This window comes from Ursus arctos, unplaced genomic scaffold (genome assembly GCF_023065955.2).
Source record: "Ursus arctos isolate Adak ecotype North America unplaced genomic scaffold, UrsArc2.0 scaffold_7, whole genome shotgun sequence".
Classification (NCBI taxonomy): Eukaryota; Metazoa; Chordata; class Mammalia; order Carnivora; family Ursidae; genus Ursus; species Ursus arctos.
In genome coordinates this window covers 24,253,123-24,276,517 of record NW_026623089.1, presented here as the reverse complement: position 1 = coordinate 24,276,517, position 23,395 = coordinate 24,253,123, and the positions used below count along the sequence as shown (strand labels likewise).

The 23,395-nt window shown below is 35.3% G+C and overlaps 1 protein-coding gene across 2 annotated transcripts in view; it reads left to right on the top strand.

Moving 5' to 3' along the window:
- The window catches only part of SLK (STE20 like kinase), a 57,034-nt gene that overhangs the window by 29,695 nt on the left and 3,944 nt on the right, over nt 1–23,395 (top strand). Inside the window, exons 8-18 of one of the 2 annotated variants that reach the window (XM_026494052.4) lie at nt 714–842; nt 1,180–2,556; nt 4,473–4,603; nt 4,840–4,963; nt 7,050–7,229; nt 9,560–9,652; nt 16,337–16,466; nt 17,367–17,491; nt 18,225–18,413; nt 18,979–19,104; nt 20,006–20,119. In XM_026494052.4, coding sequence (XP_026349837.1) covers nt 714–842; nt 1,180–2,556; nt 4,473–4,603; nt 4,840–4,963; nt 7,050–7,229; nt 9,560–9,652; nt 16,337–16,466; nt 17,367–17,491; nt 18,225–18,413; nt 18,979–19,104; nt 20,006–20,119 — 2,718 coding nt within the window. The remainder of the gene's footprint in view (nt 1–713; nt 843–1,179; nt 2,557–4,472; nt 4,604–4,839; nt 4,964–7,049; nt 7,230–9,559; nt 9,653–16,336; nt 16,467–17,366; nt 17,492–18,224; nt 18,414–18,978; nt 19,105–20,005; nt 20,120–23,395) is intronic. The other variant, XM_026494054.4, reaches the window with a different exon arrangement.

Below are 23,395 nucleotides of genomic sequence, written 5' to 3'. Positions count from 1 at the left end.
TGTGACAGGTACAACTAAGTGCTGCTGAGTGTACAAAAATGAATAAAATGTCTTCTTACTCTTAAGAATATTAGAACCATGTCAAAAAAGCAGGTATTTGCAGATCCTTTTTTTTTTTTTAAAGATTTTATTGAGCACAGGGCGAGGGGTAGTGGAAGAGGGATAGGCAGGCCCCCCTGCTGAGCAGGGAGCCCGATGCGGGACTCGATCTCAGGACTCTGGGATCATGATCTGAGCTGAAGGCAGATGCTTAACCATCTGAGCCACCCAGGCACCCTTACTTGCAGACACTTTCAACAGAACTCTAAAGCTTTTTGTAATTTTTTTATTGGGGCTTTATCCAGGATTTATATATATATCGTTGTTAGTTTTTAAGAACTAAAAATGTATCAATTTGAAACTTGCTTTAAAATTTAGATGATGAAATTTCAGACATACAGAGAAGTACATATACCTACTACCCAGATATGTGTTACCATTTTTGACATATTTCCTTCAGATTCTTAAAAGTACACAGTTGGCAGGCAGCCCTATTCCTGCTCAGTCCCCTTCTCCTCCTTCCTTTCCCAGATGTAACATTATCTGAAGTTGTTTATATTTTTGTTACCCATGTGTTTATATTTTTACCACTTAATGACATGTGTATTATGTGTTTGAAATTTTATTAGCAAGCATTTCAGCTGTTATTAAGTACGCTCTTCTTGATCAAATAGCATCCCTTTGTTACGGTTGATTCCAACAAACCAATTCGAGAGCTGATTGCAGAGGCAAAGGCTGAAGTAACAGAAGAAGTTGAAGATGGCAAAGAGGAAGATGATGATGAGGAAACAGAAAATTCTTTGGTCAGTATTTAGAAAGGAAATGTTATTTAGGTAATATTTAGAGTCAGGTTTTGAGCTGTAATTGCACCTGTGTCTAAAGATTAATTGATAGGTAGCAGTACAAAACCTTTAATTTTAGGGGTGAAGATTAACAAGTTTGCCCTTTGCTACCCATTTTTGTCATATTTATTTGAAGATATGTCAGTTCTTTATTTTTATAACTTCATCAAATTTTAATTAAGATATTGAATCATGTGTTATTTAAATCCTGTATTAATCTATATACAAAATATATATTGTTTTGGTCACCATCTTGAAGTGATGTTTTAACACTAAGAATGTATACAATCTTTTTTAGCCAATACCTGCAAGTAAGCGTGCCTCATCTGACCTCAGTATTGCCAGCTCTGAGGAAGATAAACTTTCACAAAATGCTTGTATTTTGGAATCTGTCTCAGAAAAAACAGAACGTAATGCTTCTGAAGATAAATTTAACAGCAAAGTTCTTAATGAAAAACTCGCCACTGATGAACCTGAAAAAGCTGTAGAGGGTATTAATGAACATATTAATGATGTTCACTTAGAAGCTATGGCTGAATTTCATAATAGAACAACAGTAGTCGAGGAAAATGGGAGAGAGGAGAAGAGACCCAAGCTTGAAAATTTGCCTGACACAGGAGACCAAGAAATAGTGGACATTAATTCAGTCAGTGAAGGAAAAGAGAATAACATAATGATAACTTTAAAAACAGATATTGAACAGAATCTGAAACCTGAGGAAGAAAGGGATCAGGAAAAGCAACAGATATTTGAAAGTAAGATTATGAAATCTGAAGAAATTAAAGATACTGCTATTCAAACAATGGATTTAGTTTCTCAAGAGACTGGAGAAAAAGAGGCAGACATTCAGCCAGTTGAAAATGAAGTTGTGCTTACAAAGGAAGACACCCAAGAGAAATTGGGAAAAGATGACAGAATTCTAGAAGATGTGATCAGCAATACAAGCAATTTGATAGGAACAAATGAGGCAGGAGATGTTGCTCAGAAGGGAGTTGAAAACAATGCTGAGGATGCTCAGAGTAATGAGGGGAAAGAAATGGTTGGAGTAGACGAGAAATTAGTAAGTAAGCCCACAGAGGGTCCTGAGGCTGGTGGTACTGAGGAAGTTCCTATTAAAGACGTAGTGGGAACTAATAAGATAGATCAGAAATCTGTGGAAGATAAAGATGAGGAACAATTAATCAGCAGTTTAGAGAACATAGTGAAGACCAATGAGGAATCTGGGACAAATGAAAATGAGGAAATTACTGAGTCCGGTAGCACTGAAGAAAGAGAGATCATACGTGAGGTAACTCATACTGACCAGCAAGGTTTAGGAAGTGAAACTCGGGATGCTCATGAAGCCACTGCTCAGATAGATACAGAGCAAAAAGCAATTCCATGTGAGGTGCCAATTAAGACAGAACCTCAAGTGACTCCCTCTTCACAGCCTAGTGAACCTCAGCCTATTCCAATACCCAGTATTAATATCAACTCTGAAGATGCAGAAAATAAAGGGGAAATGGGTGCTTTATCAAAAACTGAAACCATGCTGCTTCCAGAATCCGAGAATCAAAAGGAAAATGATACTGATTCAGGCACTGGTTCCACTGCTGATAATAGCAGCATTGACTTGAATTTATCCATCTCTAGCTTCCTAAGCAAAACTAAAGACAGTGGATCAATATCTTTGCAAGTAAGTTTATGTGGGTCCTTGTTTGAGTTTTTTGTTGGTTTGGCAATTTACAGTTTATGTGAAACAGATATTTTGAAAATAAAAGAGCACTTAATCAGTGTAGTACCAACCCTATAAAATTCTTAAGGCCTATAGAAGGCAAGCAACTAAAAAGAATCAAGGAGAGATGCTATATGTAATCTTTTAATTTTTTGGTAATACCTACTTATTTTTGCCAACTTGATATAAACAGTAGAAGTTAGTGTCGTTGGGTTCTCTTATTGCACATATTTCGATATATTTTAGGAAGAATCCATAATATATGAAAGAATTGAGGAATTGAAAGAATGATCTTTTTAAGCACATTTAGAGTATAAGCAGTCCTTGATTTACCAGTGGCCCATACATTGTTGCCTCCTCAGGCATAGTCATCACTACTGCCACGAGAACCACTGTGGGAAATCAGACAAAAAATAAAAAATAAATTCAGAACACTTGGAGCTTTTAGAGCCATTCTCAGATCTTAATGTGCTTAAGAGTTACCAGGGATATATATGATTAGGAATATTAACTAGACTTAATGGTGCTAAATGGTGATCATATACCAATACATGCAAATGTTGAATTATTACGTTGTGCACCTGAAACTAATATACTATTTATTATATGTCAAGTGTACTCAATATGAATAAATTATTTTAAAAAAAGAGTTTCAGTGGGAGCTATGTGGAGGTCTGGGGTGTAGGGCCCAAGAGTCAATATTTGTAACAGAAGATCCTATGGAATTCTGATACAGGTGAGCCATATACTACTTAGATACTCTGGGTTGACAGCAGAAGAGAAGACTGTACAAAGCAGGAACAACTTAGGAAACTGACCTTAGGAACAACACTCCAGAGCATGACTGATCAGTCTGCCTGTCTGCACCAAATTGTTACACATATTTCCTAGATTGTCTTCAGTTAAATTCCATTAATTTGAACTGACTTAATAGCCTTTTAAAAAATCCAAATACTTTTTTTGAGAATTAAGGTGATATTAATGGTAGATACTTGAGTAGGAATTGAAGAAATAGAAAGTTTGGATTTATAGGGTGGCATGCCCACTTTAGATTTTAGGGGAAGCCTGGCTAGATAGGGTGCCATAGTCCAGGGCTTAGGAAGAGAAGAACGCTAAGAGGTTGCAGAGAGGTGATTGGAAAGTGCCGGAGACAAACTAAAATCCTAATGCATTTTGAAATTAGTATTTTTATATTCCACTGTTGCTCCCTCTACTTTCAAACCCTTTCCCCCGTATCAAAACCAAGCAATTAATTTGCTCTCAAAACTTACATGTATGCCAACTGTATTTTTTGGAATGTTATGCTTTTCTTATTTCTATTTGGATTTAAAAAGCATTTGGATACCAGCTGAGGAATGGAATTTTGTCTTGATAAAGAATTGTAGGCAATAGCTATCAGGCAGTAGAAGTGTTACCTTACACTCTGAAATCACATGTCCATCTCTGTTTCTGAGATGGAGGAGGGCTGTTGATATTGTTGCTGATGAAATGGATTTTGATTCCCAGTCCTGGCAGTGTTTAAAAATTACCTGGGGAGACTTTCTAGAATGCAAATTCTCAGCCGCCCTGTTGATTTAGATTCTTTAAGGGATGAGCTGCAAGCATTCATTTTTAAGTGTTTTGTCAGTGGTTCTGAAACTGAAAAGCAGAGGTATCTGAGAATTTAAGGTCAAAAGAGGAAGAAAAATGTTTAACATGTAAAAGTTACACTAATTAGTCATTTATGTGAATTGTTTTTTACCACTTGTGCCTAATTATGATGTGATGTCATAAAAATTATACATGTACAGTTCTGTGTTGTGTTTTGTTAAGAAGAAAATGTTTTCTGCCTCCACTATTTTCCGTATAAAGCCTAACTGAAATAAAATCTCACTCAGGAAACAAGAAGACAAAAGAAAACATTGAAGAAAACACGCAAATTTGTTGTTGATGGTGTAGAAGTGAGTGTAACAACGTCAAAGATAGTTACAGATAGTGATTCCAAAACTGAAGAGCTGAGGTTTCTTAGGTGAGTAAAGAACATAATTAAAACTGGTTTTGTGACTTCCTTTCAGTCTGTGCAATGTATGAAGAATAGAGAAACAAGAGTAAAATCTTTGCTAATTATTTTGGATTATTATTACTTTGCCAATTGAAAATATTGTTATTGTTAAAGTTGGTTTTTGTGTTTTTTTTTTGAAAAGCATTACTTCAGAGGTGTAATTTTTGCTATCTTCCCCTATTATTGCTGTTAAATTTTATCAGACGTCAGGAACTTCGGGAGTTAAGATTCCTTCAAAAAGAAGAGCAAAGAGCCCAACAACAGCTCAATAGCAAGCTGCAACAACAGCGAGAACAAATTTTCCGGCGTTTTGAGCAAGAAATGATGGTAAAGTCTTAGATTTTGTACCATTTTGTTAATACTGAAATTTAGTGCTTTAAAAAAAAAACCCACCTTTAGAACTTGTTCTTTGATTACGAGATTTTCTCTGGCTTTGTTAGTATTTCTGGCCTTTATTATCTGTTTGGTGTTCTAGTATGTCTTTTTTCCTTTTGCATGAAAGGATCTTTTATCTCCGTCTTCCTGTCACTAACTTACAGTGTGATGGGTGTCTTCCAGTTTTCTTTGATAAAAATTTATCATGAAAACCTGGAATCATGAAGCCAGTAGACGGTCTATAAAGTTCTTAGCTGTGCCTATTTCTGGATAATTTTTCAGTGTTAAAATTTGACCTCTCAGATTTAGGATCCAAGAATTCAAGGCAGTCTAGAATAGTTGTCTTCAAGCCTGTCTGAGTGTTAGAACTACTGCGAACTTGTTCAAAACGCACTTGGGTCCTACAGTTAAGCTTCCACATCCCTATTCACAGCTGCTAGAGAAAATGGTGCCGACTAGCCAAAGGTAATCGTCACGGAGTCTTTCAAGTTTTACCTTGTGTCCAAAGTTGGAAAAGGAATAAGTAATGTGTTATAAAATTTCGGTAATTTATTGAAGCATCTGATGCTTAATGAAGGTTAGAAAAAAGATTATTTCAAATGTTAGAGTATTCATGTTTTGAATATAATTCTTTTGCCGTTCTTATAATTTTAAGTAGTAAGAATTGTTTTCTGTGAAGTGTGGCATTGTTGATTACATTTGTTGGATCATAACTCAGAATTCTTAAGAAAATAATGAACTTTTGTTCTCATTGGACTATTTTTGTAGTGCTCAACATTCTGTTTTTAAGAGCCTTATAAAAATTGCATCTCTTTTCCCCCCAAATATTTTCTAAAATGTTTTGCTTTTTGCTTTTTTAAAAATTTTTTATTTTTAGTTTTTAGAGCTGGGGGAGGAGTGGAGGGGGGGGAAGGACAGGCAGAGAGGGAGAGAGAATCTTACTCCACATAGGGAGTTTGATCTCACAACCCTGAGATCATGACCTATGCTGAAATCAAGAGTCGGATGGTTAAACAACTGAGCCTCCCAGACGCCCCTTTACTTATGTTTTTTAAAAAAATACCCTTTAGAAATATTTAACTCTACTTATATCCAAAATTATATAATACTCAAGTATTAAATAAGCAGGAATCTTTTGTTGAAAGAGCAGATTTGTAATTTCAAAAGATTTGTCTCAGTGAAATAGGATGTTTAAGAATCTTAATGGGGGAGGGGTCACCTGGGTAGCTCAGTCAGTTAAGTGTCTGCCTTCAGTTCAAGTCATGTGATCTCAGGGTCTTGGGATGGAGCCGGAGCCCCATGTTGGGCTCCCTGCTCAGTGGGAAGTCTGCTTTTCCCTCTCTGTCTTCCTCCTCCTGCTTGTACTCTTGCTCACTCTCTCTGTCTCTCTCTCTCTCGCAACTAAATAAAATCTTCAAAAAAAAAAAAAAAAGAATCTTAATGAGGAAGAGTAAATCTGAATATGACAAATAATGGTACATTATTAAAATAGACTTTGGATAAGACCTTTGATTTCTCAAACATTTATTGGGTAAATATTGAAATTTTTCTAACTTTAGTACTTCATAGCAACTGGATGTTCTTCTTGATGGTTTACAAATTTTGAACATTCTACTCCTTGTATAATAGAAAAAAGCATTTTCTGTGTTAGAAAAAAATGAAATGCTCATCTTTTCTTTTTTTAAAGATTGTATTTATTTGAGAGAGAGAGTGCATGAGTGAGGTGAGAAGTGGAGGGAGAAGGAGAAGCAGGCTCCTGGCTGAGCAGGGAGCCTGATGCAGGGCTTGATCCCAGGACAATGGGATCATGACCTGAGCTCTTGAAGACAGACGCTTAACTGACTGAGCCACCCAGGCGCCCCGAAATGCTCACCTTTTAAAAAAATTCCTTAATGTATTTTAATGCATTCAGCTTTTTCAGTATTGCAAAAGTTGTGTGTCACATCACTAAATTTATGTACTCTTAGTAAACATCATCATTATGAGTTAGTATGAATGATAGAAAAGTTAAATGATCGTGAGCAACATTGTTTTACAGAGCAAAAAGCGACAATATGATCAAGAAATTGAGAATCTAGAAAAACAGCAGAAACAGACGATCGAACGTCTAGAACAAGAACACACAAATCGCTTACGAGATGAGGCCAAACGCATTAAAGGAGAACAAGAGAAAGAGTTGTCCAAATTTCAGAATATGTTAAAGAACCGAAAGAAGGAGGTAAGTGTAACTACTGCTTTTAATTACGAAAGCTGTTTTTTTTTAATGTACACTTAAGACTACAGAATTAGGAATAATACTTCTAGAGTTAAATAGTACTCATTCATTCTTTATTTCAGTCTTCCCGACAATTATGTAGGGTAGTGGTACTGTCAGGTGTTATCCCATTTTAGTGTCAAGAAGACTGGAGTAGAAGAGGTTTTTAGTGGTCTGTTCAAGTTCACAAACTACCGTTAAATGTCCAGCTAACCCTTGAACCAAGTCTTCAATTTAAATCTAATTCATTTTCCTTCCAGTCTACCATTTTTCCTTTAAAGGCTTCTGTAGAAATTGCTTCTTTCAAGAAAACTTATTATGTTGTATTTACAGGTGGCAACAATAATTCATCTTATTATTTATTTGTAATATTTAATTCATACTTAAGAATTTTTTCTTCATTAGCTTGATTGCTTTTCTTGAACATTGTGCCAAAACAAAAGCTGAGTACCCTGAAATTTGAAATTATATCTATAAGTCCTTCAAATTGAGAGATACTTTAAGAATCACATGTGGAAAGTATCTGTGTAGTCTTTTCTTTACAATGAATTTTTAAATTTTTCCTGAAACTGTTCCATATTGTTATAGAATCTGTGCTGTTATTTACTATGAAAGATTGTCGTTGATTCAGAAAGAAGATTTATATATCGTATTAATGTCTTTTTCTCCCCCAAATTAAAACAATAATTTTACATATTAGCAAAGGTGATTTTTTTATTTATTCTGTACTAATATACTAAAGGTGTGGGGGAAGAATTTACCTTTTCATGATATAAAAGACCCCAGGGACAGTAATTATGATTAGTTCTATTAGGATTGGAATAAAAATCTCAACCAAATGCATTTTCACTTTTGTTGTACATCTAAAATACCCAGGTTCGTTGACTTTAACATTTAATTATGCGTAAAACAGAACATAATATTGCTGAACTTGAGGATCTGCTTTAAAAAGCATAGAGTCTAACATAAATAATGAAATGGTATATAATTTTGTTTGATGTAGCTACCATTTCTAAAAATTAATTTTCTTACTGTTTAATATTTTATGTAGGATTGCTGTGTGTACCATGATGTATGACTTGACTGGGGCTCCATGTCAGTTTTCTTGAAACTATGAACAGTTTTTATTGAGAGGTTATTTTTTAATATGAGATTAAATTTTTAAAAATTTTTAGGTAAATATATGATTTAATCCTAAATATATAAAAGTCTGTAGTTATTTTTACTGTTTTGGGTTCATAGATTTTTAGCTAGTGAACATGTTTGAGATTGTGATATGTATGTTTTAAATATATTAATGTATTTTCTTTCTTATCGCTAAATTTCTTGCATTTGGGGAGTCTCTTCCTTTTAATGGTGATTTGGTTTCATGAGGGGTTACTGATGGGAAATTTTAAATACACTCTTCTTCAATCAAAATCAGTCTCTTTCACAGACCATCAGTAGCATGTGGTGATTTGGAATCTGATCGCTTTTGGTGCTTCTACTTGTAAACACATGATTGTATTTCATAGTTGGATTACATATCTGCTGTTAGATGGAATACATATCTAGGATTTTGAAATGATTAAAAGAAGGAGCATTAAATTATATTTCATCTTATACTTCATCTGGTGTAATATAGCATAATAAACTGTTATTTTGTGAGTGCTTATAATACTGGTTTTGACATTGACAATTAAGTTTGGCTTAAATTGTCAGCAAAGGAGAATGTTATTCTAATCCAACACAAAATCATCAAATATGTTCATTTTTATTGCACCGTGTATAAAATGGTGTGTTTTATGAAAAGAAAACACTGTCCATTTATTTCTCTTTTTTTTGGTCTCAGTAAATGAATTTAGTGTTACTTCTTTGTTTATCAAGCCAGTTATGAAATTTTGCACTTTTATAAATGACATTAACTTATCTTATTTTCAACATTGCAAACAATGTCAATAGATAGGTTTATAGTTTTATGATCTTTCAAGATCAGTTGAGTTTATCATCTTTAGTTCAGAATCAGTGCTTCTAGTAATCCTTTACTGATTGTTTTGGATCTTTAAGAGAGAATAGTATGTAGGGACAATTAAGCATCTGATTAACCTTTATGTGGTATGATGTCCCTTTCTGCATTGAGATTAAGCATGTTCTATCCTTTCATTCTTTTTCACCGAACTAACACCTATGCTATTGCATGTTGAAAGGAACTTTTTAACAGCTTTAATCTTTGACTTGTAGCTTGTCTGCTCACATAAATGCTTGCTGTGGAGAAAGTATTATTTCCCCACCTCCTGCATGCTTATACACTGTAGGTTATAAATGAAGTGGAGAAAGCACCCAAAGAGCTGAGAAAAGAGCTCATGAAACGCAGGAAAGAGGAGCTTGCACAAAGCCAGCATGCTCAGGTAACAGCAGCAGCTTAATGCTACTAAAAACAGAAAGCAGCATTTTTCTCGCAGCTCAGTAAACACATGGTTGAAAGGGTAAACTCTACTGTACTTATTATATGATGTTGACTTCTGCTCATACAAAGGTTCCCAGGGCATTCTTTATATAGAACTAAAATCACACTAATGGTGACATTTAAGTTGCTAATATGAAATTAAGTGGAATATTTGGAAAGCTGACTCCAGATGAAATAAATGTTAATATATAATCCACTGTATTCTTATTATAATCTTGATGGGAGCTTATATTTTTAAGTAGTCAGTGTTTGATAGAAGATGTCAGTGTCAAAAAGAAGACTTTTATGACAAAATATAGAGGATGAGTGTATAGGCTTTGTGCATATTGAAAAGAATGTCCATTTAAAAGACCATTATTTTTATAAATTTGGAAGTTAAAAGAACAATGATAAATGGTAATGTTAAATGGTAGATCTCATGTTTATTACCATTAAACTCAACAACATAAGTACCTTAAAACCAGATTTTGAGTATTAAGATGTTGTTTTTCTTTTTGATTCAGAATTTAGCACTTAAAAAATACTGCCTGTATAAACTTGATTCTAGGCTGGGCCTATTAAGATGGGTGAATTCTTAACAAAATGAGACGATAGTATTTTAAACAGATTTTTCTAGAATTATCTCATATGACTCTATTATAAGGTCTTTTATACTAAGAATCATTTTTCTTTTAATTAAGTTTGCAGTCAGTCTGGAAACAGAAGTTAGCTCAATTTGTAGTTACATATGGCAGTTAGAGCCATGGATTATATGTTAATGATTGTTTTCCTTTATGATTGTTTCCTAATGATTGTTTCCTTTTAATGTGGTTTTATGTGATTCAAAAAGTGGTTCCCAAACTTTTACAGACCCATGAAAAAAGATAGAAGAAACAAAAACTACTGGGGACCGTGACAAATGGAATGATATTTAAAAATTTTCTCTTTTTGTCCAGAAGGAAATTTTATTTTCCGAAGGATATTTTAAACTGCTGCTTACTTGTCAGCATCATTTTAAAAGAGAGAATATTTTAACACCATGAAAAATAAGGAAAATATTTTGGAATATAAAATTTTAACAAAATTGGCCTATTTTTATAAATTGAGTACTTTTTTTTTTCTTTAAATTTTTTTGATTTGAGCCAATGATAAATTTGTCTTGGCCTAGTGTGTGGATTACTAGTTAAAGTAAGGAGTGCCTGGGTGGCCTAGTTAAGCTTCTGCCTTTGGCTCAGGTCATGATCCCAGGGTCCTGGGATTGAGCTCCTTTTTGGGCTCTCTGCTCAGCGGGAAGCCTGCTTCTCCCTCTCCCGTACTCTCCCTCTCTGTCAAATAAATAAAACCTTAAAAAAATAAATAAAGTGATAAGAGCAAACACAGCATTTACTGTGTGTCAAGCACTGTTCTAAGTACTTCACCTGCATGAACTCATTTAACTCTACAACATATGAGGTAGTTACTCTTACTACCTCTGTTCTGCAGGGGAGAAAATGAGAGCACATGGGAACCATCACACTGTACTGCCTCTCAAGTCTAAACTGTTATTTCTGTGTCTAATCTAAACTCCTGTCGGCTTAGTCCAGTGGTCGTTGGTCATGTCGTGAGTAGTTGAGGAGGAAGTCCTTGCTTGCCAAACATCTAATTTTGGATAATTTGGATTTCAAACAAGAACAATATGATTTTTCCTCCTATAGGAATATAAACTTTTTAAATTCCAAAAGGTAATCTTTTAGATGCTAGAGTTGAATTTGAGTAAATTTAGTGTTGAAGGAGTTAGGTGATCCTGTGCTTTAATAAAACTCTTGGTGATTTTTTATAAAATTTTGGGGGCCAGCCTGTATTTTCACCTAAAGGTAAAAGCAATAGTAAATTTCTTTCTGTAAATTTAATGAATTTAGTAATCTAACAAATTTAAAAGTATTTCTCTTTTGCTACTACTTTTCATGAAGGTCCTAAAACAGTAAATTTGCAGAGTCTATTTTAAACTTTTTGAGAATTTGTGAATAATAGTTATATAGTCATGGAGCCAGAAGGTATTTGATCATCTAGTTCAGTGGTTTTTAAAATGTACTCCCAGGAGTTCTTGAGTTTAGAAGAAGCACCTCGAGAATCTTTCAAAAAGAGAGGACTGTGGGGCTCGGGGTCCCTGCTTCTGCTTCATGTAACGCAGCACTAGGTTTCATCTGTTTCATACATTTTATGGTACATTTTTTAAAAGAGAATTTGGTTTAAAAACAACAATACAAACGAGTTCAGAAACCACTGATCTAGTTTAAAACCTTCCTTTTACAGATGAGAAAGAGAACTCTCTGTTAAGTAACTTGTTCTACACCTCCTAAAACTCAACATTTGTATAATTATTCTTTCCATTTATAAAAAGTCATCAGCTATATTCTCACCAGGGAAGTGCATTGTATTCTAATCCACAGGGTGTTGCTCAGGTCATGATTCAGTCTTTTCAGTTGTCATCTTGTGCAGTCTTCAAGGCCCAGTTGCAGGACGTAAGTCCCACGTGTCTGTGGGAGGATGCCTTCTCTTGTTTTATCTGCTTCTTCTTCAGCTCACATGTGCCTTTTCATTGTTCGCTTCATTTGTTAAAATCTAGAAGATTGATAGATGATAATGTCAGTAATGACAATAATAGTAATAACCTGAAACAAACTTTATAGTATAGTATTCTTCAAAGAGTTTTCACATTTGATTCTCACTGCCACCTCCCTAATACAGGGATGGAGTGTATCCATTTTACAGATAAGGAAATCGAGGCACAGAAGACTAAGTGGTCTCCTTAAAGTCAGAAAAGACATTAATGATAGAGGTGGAATTAGAACACTTATAATAGTGTTCTTTTTTCTGTCTGCCCTCACCACAAATTTTGAGATTTTCATCTTTTTCAAGAAATACCTTCCCAGTAATATTTTATAAGCTTTGCACATGTGAGAAATTGAATGCTGTGATTAGATTTTTATCTTTGTGTGAAGTGACATTTCGATTGCATTTATGTTTACATATATGTTTTAATTATGGATATGGTCAGAAAAGCCATATTAAAAGTGGTGATTGTAGTTCCATTTAACTCTAGTTCTCACTATTCAAATTGCCTATAATGAATAGTGAGTTGTTGTTCTCCTTGCTGTAGTTTTAAATTAAGTCTGGAATTCCAGGCTGTATTCTTTCTCACAGTTTCTATAGGGAAGTGACTAGCTCATTTAACTCTGTAATTTTGTTTGTGATGTTTGATATACACAACTGGAGTAGATAGAATACAGCTTGATTTCAACCCCTCCCTTCCCCTCTCCTGAAATTAGACATTTTTTTTTATTGGCAGCTGCTGGGCTTGATAGTTTTCTAAAGAGTAGGCAAAACATTAATTTTTTTTTAACGAGAGGGAGAAATTATGAATTACGATCACTTTTCTGATCATTACCATTTTTAGCTTTTCTTTTGAGTTAGAATCAAATTCTGTACAAATAGCCCAATATATCATAACCCTTTCCTGTGGTTTTCTAGAACCCAAAGTTGTATTTTTAATGTTTATAGTTATCTGATTAATATGATACAATTTCTTATCACCATTTAAACTTGTACTTTAAAGGGTGCTCATTTTACAGTTTGTGTGTTCATTTAAAATGATTTGTAACTTTTGGTGATCAAATCCATCTTTTTTCTTTCTTTTTTTTTATGGTAAATGTAATTTGTTCAATCTTTTTGGAATGTAAGATCACTTTTCTTTTAGATCGTAAGAGTAATTTCTAATGAAAAATTCCAACATGAATATATTATACTTGGCTTTTGTTAGGAAATTTAGGAAATTTAATGGAAGCTCAATAATATTGAAATTTCATTTATTTTGTGGTAATAAAATATATGAATTAGTATGTGAGGGACCTGGACCTTTCAGGTAAATTTTAGCTTTAATATAGCAAATTATTTGAGGCACCTGCCGGCTCAGTTGGAAGAGCGTGCAACTCTTGATCTTGGGTTCATGAATTTGAGCCCCATGTTGGGTGTAGATATTACTTAGAATAAATAAATGAATAAGTAAAGGAAGGAAAGAAAGAGAAAGAAAGAAAATTATTTGCACAATATTCTTGACTATGTAATTATCCAGATTCTGCTTAATTATTTAAGTCTGTGACTCCATAAGACAACTGGTGTCTTTGCTACCTCTCATTGATGGAAGCACTGGCATACATAGCCTACCTTGACTCTTACAGGTTAATCCTTATTTTACTTTCTAGAGCAGCACAATGTTACTTCTGCCTCCATCTATAGAACAGTCTCAGCTCTTCTTTCCCCTTATATATTAGCTGCTTCAGTGCATACTTCTGTGGTTCTTTCCGTTATTCATCATGTGGCATGGTTTCTAGACCCTGTATTCCAGCTTTCGGTTTTCTGTGGTTTACTTTTGAACTTTTGAAAAGGTGATACTAAGGGAAGGGGTCCACTGCTCTTTATATGGACAAACAAAACTGGTTTGGAACCACTAGAGTGGAAGCTCCTTAAAGGCAGTACTTTATTTTTTAAATTTTAGTGACCCAATAACTAGTACAGTGTCCATCATTTACTAAGTTCTTAGTAAAGGTTTTCTTTGAACCAAACTCTTATCTTGTTTAATCTAGACATAAATATATTATAGTAATGTAACCAAGAATTGAAATGACAAGAAATTACATTCACTCTTTTAGTGGTACTGGCTTATATTAACCCTTTTTAATTTTCACATAAATATTTATTCACCCCTATCTTATACTTTTGCATTTGATTTGAGTCTAAATATAATATTTATATTTAGAGTAATTAAATATTGGGCCCATTGTTTCTGTCTACACAGATATTTTTTTAAAGTCCTTTATGCAAATTAATGGTACAAATGTTGATCAAAAGAAAACCCTTTGATATAGTTGCACATTATATTAAGTTTATTATACAAGTTTGCATATAGAAATTTTACAATGAAATTTGAGAAACAATGTAATTTTTATTATAGGTGATATTTACTGTAGGAAAATGTAAAGCTTAAAACAACTTTCTTTGTTATAGTTGCTTAAAAGATAGACATGGAGATTTTGCATCTCTTTAAAACTCTCAAAAGGCCTTATTCTAAATAGTTGAAATTAAATATTCATTGTGTGTTTTTTTTCTGTGATAAAGTTATGTAGGTGACTGTACTCAAATCACAGTTGTATTTATAGAGGCAATTCATTAGTCTTTCTGCTAGTGTATATTTGTATTTTTGCTTAAGTACAAATTTTGACATAGATGAGACAGTAGTATTTATAACTCCAGATTACCTTAACAGGACGGCACGAATGGTAAGACCTAAGTAAGTCTTGCCTCCAGAGACATAGTAGTAAGGCAAGCACCTTGAGGAACACTACTAGACTCACTCTCCGTGTATTGAAGACCAGGCCGGTAGTGATCCAGATCCTGTCAGATTCTTTCCAAGGCATAAAGAATAGATCCAAATGGGTCTTGGGGTTTTATCTTTTCTAGGATGTGCAAGAGGAGGGATTATAGGTGGAGTGCTGCTTCAATCCTAAATGTCTAAATCCACTCTCAAATTGAGCAGAATATCCCTTTTGCTAATCACAGACTGCTGTAACTGCCAAGAGAGGGATGGAGAGCCAAACATTTGCTGGCAAAACTTATATTTCTTCAATTTGCATAGTATTTCTTCCTTCAGTAAATGTGTGATCTAGCACAAAGACCATAAGTCATTTTAACATTTCCTTTCCTTACACAGTTATTGAAGGATTATTTTTTTAATCATAAGTTCGACACTTGGGCAAATAGTATGTACTCAGTAAATATTTGTTGAATGAATGATTGAATCCCAAACATGTTGGTAGAATTCTGATTATAAGGAATTTTGAATATATATTTATAAAATGTAACTCACTTCATTCTTCTTAGTTCACATTTCTCTACTAATGTACTATTTCTCATTAAGTCTACAAACTATTGTTATTTTTAGACAAATACTATAGATACAGAAATTATCTTCCTTTGTTAGTGTAGCCATGGTATTTCTTTCTAACTCTTTATTTCTTGGAAAAGTAGAGATATTTAAAATTCTGATATGTGTTTTACTTATTTGCTCTTTATTCTTTTTCCTAAAAGGCATTTCTTGTTTATTCTTGTTTTATCTACACCATAGTGTAATGAATAGTCAGTTTTTAAAGCTCTAAATTTATTATTTTCCTAAAGCTGTTCATGTAATAGGGCATTTTAATTATGAGTGGGTTATAGACTTCTTTTGTGTGAATTGTTTTTCCCCCCCTCTGGTGGGCAGCAAAACAAAGTTTATTGAGAGTTAGCAGGGTTTTTTGAGTGATAGTACAAAGTTCCTGAAGAGGGAGGGGACCCAAGAGGGTTGCCTGTGTGTATTATTTTTAATAGTGAGTTTAGAATATTATGTATTCTAGTACTTTTTTTCTGGGCTTGAATTGAGTGACTAATACATTTATATTATGTATGCTCTATAATTGGTGATTTTTAAATCCAGTTAACTTTAGAAACTTGGCTTAGAAATCTTGTCAACTACTAATGTGTGTGTGTGTGTATATATATATATATTCATGTAGATAAATGGATGTTTCACTCAGTAAATGCTTATTAACTGATGGTTAACTGTGTCTCATAGGAACAGGAATTTGTTCAGAAGCAACAACAAGAATTAGATGGCTCTCTGAAAAAGATCATCCAGCAGCAGAAGGCAGAGCTAGCCAATATTGAAAGAGAGTGCCTGAATAACAAACAGCAACTCATGAGAGGTATATGAAATTGCGAGCATATGTGTGTATATAAAATGATATCTGAAGAACATTGCTGAGATATATGGATATATCTAATATCCATAATATCAAATAATTGTAAATTATTTGAATGGTCTCCTTTGCTAGAGTGGTAGACAAAGTTGAGGTTAATAAAAGGAAAACTTTGTTAAATTTTAAGAATTTAAAATTTTAAAATTCTTTATAAAGTTAAATACTGTAAGACATTGAATAAATGCCTTTGTGACAGGAGAAGTAAACAATAAATATATAATCCTTAAAACGTATTTTTGTTCAGATGACGTGCTAGAACTTTACCTGAATAGTTTTGGTATATTCATTATGCCTTATAATTGTTGGTATACTTAATGGAATGGGATTTTAAGTACTTATTTCCCTTAATAAAAAGCTAAGGGGCACCTGGGTGGCACAGCGGTTGAGCGTCTGCCTTTGGCTCAGGGCATGATCCCGGCGTTCTGGGATCGAGCCCCACATCAGGCTCCTCCGCTATGAGCCTGCTTCTTCCTCTCCCACTCCCCCTGCTTGTGTTCCCTCTCTCTCTGGCTGTCTCTATCTCTGTCAAATAAATAAATAAAATCTTTAAAAAATAAAAAATAAAAAGCTAAGATTTTTTTCTTTCTCATTAAGATGATTAAAAGGAATTTTGGTGTTGGGGGTGGGACATTCTCTGTTTATAGGACATTAGGGACATTAGAACAGAATGGTAAGTGGTGATAAATATTACCTGTACGCTGGTAATATTTCATTTATAGTTCAGAATGGCAGTGTGTGCATAAGCTAGTGTATATAGAACACTTTTATGTGAATATTAAAATGAAGACCAGAGTACATGTGTAAAAAGAGCAAAGTGACATTTTGAAAATTGCTTTCTTCTTCTAGCTCGAGAAGCTGCAATTTGGGAGCTTGAAGAACGACACTTACAAGAAAAACACCAGCTGCTCAAACAGCAACTTAAAGATCAGTATTTCATGCAAAGACATCAGCTACTTAAGCGCCATGAGAAGGTTAATGAAAGGAAAATTGGTTTACTTTTTGTTCATTTGAAGTTTACAGTTATTTCTGAAACTTCTATTTCTTAGAGAATGAATTTTAGTTTTTTCTTTTTTTTAATCCTGATATTTATTTGGTGAAGTTTAGAGTAATTAATTATATCTTATCATGATTACAAACTTCTTTCTACGAATTTCATGGAAGGTGACTAGTACAGTGCTTTAAGTTCTCTTCTACATTATAATCTTCATCCTGTCTCTCAAAGGTAGCTATTGTGGCTCCATTTATGGTTCAGGTATTTTAGAAATGCGGACTCCCTGACTTAGTAAAACAATTTCAATATAAAACTCATTAGGGGCACCTGGGTGGCACAGTCAGTTGGGTGTCCAACTCCTAGTTTCGGCTCACGTTGTGAACTCAGGGTTGTGGAATCAAGCCCCATGTCGGGCTCCTGCACTCAGCGTGGAGTCAGCTTGAGATTCCCTCTCCTTATTCCTCTGCCCCTCCCACTTGTGCTTTCTTTCTCTAATATAGATAGATAAATCTTAAGAAAAAAAGATTCTAATTACTAAAACCGTTATTTTTATTATAAATTATATTTTGAGCAAAAGTTTGCTCGTTGATAATGCAACAAGGGAAAGAGCAATTTTAAGAAACAACAACAAATGACATGTTCAAGCATACATGTGGGTACTGAGTATTAAATTACATATCTACATCACTGAATTCTGTTTGATACTTCCTTAGGAAACAGAACAAATGCAGCGTTACAATCAACGACTTATTGAGGAATTAAAAAACAGACAGACTCAAGAAAGAGCAAGACTGCCTAAGATCCAGCGCAGTGAAGCCAAGACTCGAATGGCCATGTTTAAGAAAAGCTTGAGAATTAACTCAACGGCCACACCAGATCAGGACCGTGACAAAATTAAACAGGTAAATAAGCCAGTTACTGTCTTCTTTTTTAGATTAAAAAATGTGAATATCCTTTAGAAGTGTCACGTAATTATGTTGTAAACATTTCGAGCCACGTTGGGCTTGTTGGTGTTCTCTTTGGCTTTATGGGCTAGGGCTAGATATGTGGCATATACCAACTTAGTGTTCCTAGGTTGGTGACCACAGAGGGCAAAGCCCTCTGCCCCATGCCCCACACTAGATCTTAAGACCAGTCCTAAGACCTAAGACCAGTCCTGGGAATTAGGTGACTTGGACAACTTTTGAAGTGAAAACATAGGGCGTCACTTTGCTTCTATAGTCATAGGTCCCACACACAAATGAACTGAGGTCACTAAGCAGATAGGAGGAACAAGGTTTTAATCAGAAGCACACCCTCTCCCCGCCAAAGCCATGATGCAGACTCCAGCTCAAGTTACAGTGTATTATTTATTATTACTTTCAACTTTAGTTTATTGTACTTTAAGTCTTGTTAAATTCCTTAATTACTCTTTTGGAAGATACAGAAATTACATTGTTAACTGTATTTTCTTTTTCTTATTTACAGTTTGCTGCTCAAGAAGAAAAGAGGCAGAAAAATGAGAGAATGGCTCAGCATCAGAAACACGAAAATCAGATGCGGGATCTTCAGTTGCAGTGTGAAGCCAACGTCCGAGAGCTGCATCAGCTGCAGGTCAGACACAGGGGCGTGAAGCCTGAGCTGCTGGGAATGGGCAGCACGAGTGGCCAGTTTGGAGAAAACAGTAGCTAACCAAAATAAACTGTACTTTACTCATGAAAATGCTGGGGTTGAGAGGTTTTGTTTCCTGTGTAGACCCGAATAAAGGTCAGGTTAGTATCATAGGCACTTATGTAGCTTTTATAGAACCATGATTAATATAAACATGAGGCTAAATATAACCTAAGAAGTTGAGTCTTTCAAAAGTAGTATTGAGTATTTTTAGTCTATTTTGCAAAGAAAGTGAACAGAGTTTTCAAAATGAGGTAGGTGGTTTTGTTATCAGATTCTGAATTTAAAATTCCATTTAGGGAGAAATAGTTCATTTTCTTCTAAGTGTTTGAAAAAAGTGATAAACTAAATATATGAGAATTTTTCTCCTAAGAAATTTAAAGGTTACTTTAGGGGAACTGTTTTGGGGCCTTACCTGGAGTATGCAGCCCATCTAGTATATAGCCTAAAATGTTTAAAATTTCAGAATAGTGTATACATAATGGATACTCTACGTATTTGCTTAATTTACTGGAGTAGAATAGTTCCTAATCCCACATTCTGGGACCAGTGGGTAAATACATATAAGGTGCCCTTTGAAGTGTCAGTGTTATGACCAAACCTTAGAAAGGAAAAGCAGGATCAAACTATTAAGTTCTTTTCATATGGCAAGTAACACATCTAGCTTCTAAACTTGAAGAAATGAAGCTATGACTCGTTTCGTAGTTCTTAGCCCTTGGTTTTCAGAGGAGACCCTGAACCTCAGTAATAGTTTGATGTTTAATGAATGCTTTATTATTTGAAGATAATTACATTTGTGAGAAATTGCTTAATCTGAAAATTTTAATCCAAATTTTATTTTCAGAATGAAAAGTGCCACTTATTGGTTGAACACGAGACTCAGAAACTGAAGGAGTTAGATGAGGAACACAGCCAAGAATTAAAGGAATGGAGAGAGAAATTGAGACCCAGGAAAAAGGTAATTTTAAAAGCTTTAGATAAAATATGTTTGTGTTCATCCATTTATCCACCCAGTTATTGTCTGTTTAATGTGTGTCAGGTACAGTGTCAGGGATGGGAGTTACAGAGATGAAGAGACAAAGTCCCTGTCCCCCAAAGATTCGGGATGTCGTGACAAGCAATTACAGTTCAGGAGGATCATTGCTGTAAGGGAGGTAAGGACAGGAGATAGGAGCACAGTGTTGAGGACAAGGATGAGGAGTGCTTCAGTCAGCCTGGGAAGTTAGGGAGGCTTTATAGAGCAGATGCCTTATAAGCCAAGTGAGACTTTAGGATGGGTAAGAGCTTGCTAGGCATACAGACAGATTGGGGTGTGATGGGCAATGTAAGTACACAGAAGAGAATGGGTGAAAATGATGTTTTCAGGAATTGCCAGTAGCTCCCTGTCATTGGGGCACTGGGGGAGTGTGCCTGTGTGTGCAGGAGGGAGAGAAAGAAGGAAGTGAGGATAGCTTAGTCTGGACAAGTTGACTAGAGCCAGATTATAAGGCCCTCGTATGATAGTAAATTCACGATCTAGTAAAATAGGAAAGGCTCCCTCCCCCCATCCAGCTATCAGCTGTCTTCCTATTTTATACTTCCTTTTTGACTCCCTGCTGGCCTGGTCCAATTGGTCAACCACTTCAACTCATTTTTTTCTTTAACCATGTGATCCTCTCCCTTTGCTAGCTCTCAAACTCAAACCTTTATTTTCTCTTGGCCTTCCTTCCTGCTATACCTTTCAGCTTTTCCTTTCTTCTATTTATCCAATTAATCAGTCAGTCAGTCAAGAAAATCCATATTTAGCACCTACTGTGTCGTAAATGCTTCTAGAAGAAGTGAAATGACTATGTCAGTTGATAGTGTGGCTTTTTAATTTAAATTTTATTTATTGTAAAATTTTTGAATAGGTAATGCATTCAAAAGGTACAGAGGGCCTTTTTCCAGTTTAACTCTTTGAAGTCTAGCTTTCATCTCAGACTCCCCAGTTGAACTCGTTGACAGTGGTCATAAGTGAGTTGCTAACAGCTAAATCCTATAGTATTATCTAACTGTTGTCATTAGAAATCTTGTTTCTTAAAATTCTTTTCTTGGGGCGCCTGGGTGGTTCAGTCGGTTAAGCATTTGCCTTTGGCTCGGGTCATGATCTTGGGGTCCTGGGATCGAGCTCCACATCGGGCTCTCTGCTCAGTGGGGAGGCTGCTTCTCCCTCTGCCCCTCCCTCTGTGTGTGCTCTCTCTCTCTCAATAAATAAAATCTTTAAAAAAAATTCTCTTCTCATCCAACTTTTATAACCTAACTCTCTTCTTTGTGCTCTTTTTCACTTTTTCTTTGTCTCCAGTCACCTGAAACGTAGACCTCTCACAGCTTTACACCCTTAATGATTCTGTGCCTAGTCATGGCTTCATCTGCATATTTAAGGACAGTCCCAGAAACAAATTCTGAAGTCCTACAGATCTGGGTTCAGATCTCAGTGCTGACATGATTAATTTTGTCACCTAACATTCCTAGGCCCAGTTTTACTCATTTGTAAAACAAAGATGACACTACATACCTAATTGGGTTTGTCAAGACTGTTAAAAGAAATGATGTGTGTGTACAGCACTTCTTAATACCTGAGCTGTAGTCAGGATTTGATGAGTGGTTGCCATTGCTATTACTGTTTCTTGTTTTTTTTATTATTGGTTCATGTTCTAAGCACCCATTTCCCACCTGGATGTTCTATTCCTTCTTACTTCATTCAGGTCTCTCTCACCAAAGGTTCCTTTTTTTTTTTTTTTTTTTAAAGATTTTTATTTATTTATTCGACAGAGATAGAGACAGCCAGCGAGAGAGGGAACACAAGCAGGGGGAGTGGGAGAGGAAGAAGCAGGCTCCTAGTGGAGGAGCCTGATGTGGGGCTCGATCCCAGAATGCTGGGATCACGCCCTGAGCCGAAGGCAGACGCTTAACCGCTGTGCCACCCAGGCGCCCCAAGATTCCTTTTTCTGATGACTATATATAAAATAGCGTCCATGCCCACCTCAGACATTCCCTATCCCCTCACCTTTGTTTTCCTTCCTAACATTCTTCATGACCAGACACATTTGTTTATTGTCTGTCTTTTCCCATAAGAATGCATGCTCCTTGAAAGCAGGAGCGTTGTCTCTTGGTTCACTGGTATATATTAGCTTCTAGAATAGCTCCTGGCATATTGTAATGATCCATACATACCTGTTGAATGTTGACTCAAGATTGTAAGCTCAGTGGAGATAAAACTGAACTGAACAGCCTTTCTCCATCATCCCATCTCACTTTGTTCCCCCGTGGTTGCCCCATCCACCATCAGTGTGCTTCCCGACATCCCTGTCCTCTTAATTGACATCTAGTCTAACAACCTGAATTGTCTTTCATTTCTATCACATCCCATTTCAGTGAGATGACAGATAATTTTCTCTTTTTATAATATTTCTCTTTCACATTACTATCATTCTACTACTTAAAAATGTTGAGTAATGTCCTAATGGGCCTTCTGATCTCAAGTTCCTTTTCCTTTCTTCCTACTTGTCTGCCTTCACCAGAGTATTTATATTCAGGAACGTCTCTGGTACTGGCATTGTGGTGTTGAATCTTTAGTTCTATCAGAATAAAATAGAAATGCCTCATTTCGACTTTGTGGCTGTCATAGTGCCATACATTGGCCACAGTCAAAGTCTCTAGCTGTATTTCCCACAAGCAACTTTGTTCCCTATTCATATTCTGGTATTGGGTATAATCACCATTACTCATACCACGTCTGTGGTTTCCTGCCTGTGTGCACTGTTTCAGCCCCCTCTGTCTGGCATGTGTTCCGCATCCTGTCTATCAAATTCTTTTCTTTCTTTTAAGACTGAGCTCATGTTTCACCTCTTCTGACAAATGCTCCTGTATCTTTCCATCTTCTGCTGTACTTTGTGCCTCTGCAGCAGCACGTGTCCCTGAATCACTTGTCTGTGAAATCACCGATACATCAAGTGTTTATCCAGCACTTACTATATATGCTCTGTATTGTGGGGATGTAAAGATGAGTCTGGTTTAGGTCTTACCTTCAAACAGCTTATAGTTCAGTGTGGAAGAAAAGACCCGCACATCAAAAATCAAAATAAAAAACAAAATGGAAAGTGCCACATGGGCGAGAAAGGTAGTAGTTAATAACAGGTGCCATCTATTGAGTGCCTGGTGTGTGTTAAGTACATCATGATCACGTTTAATCCTCACATAGCAACCCAGCGAGGTA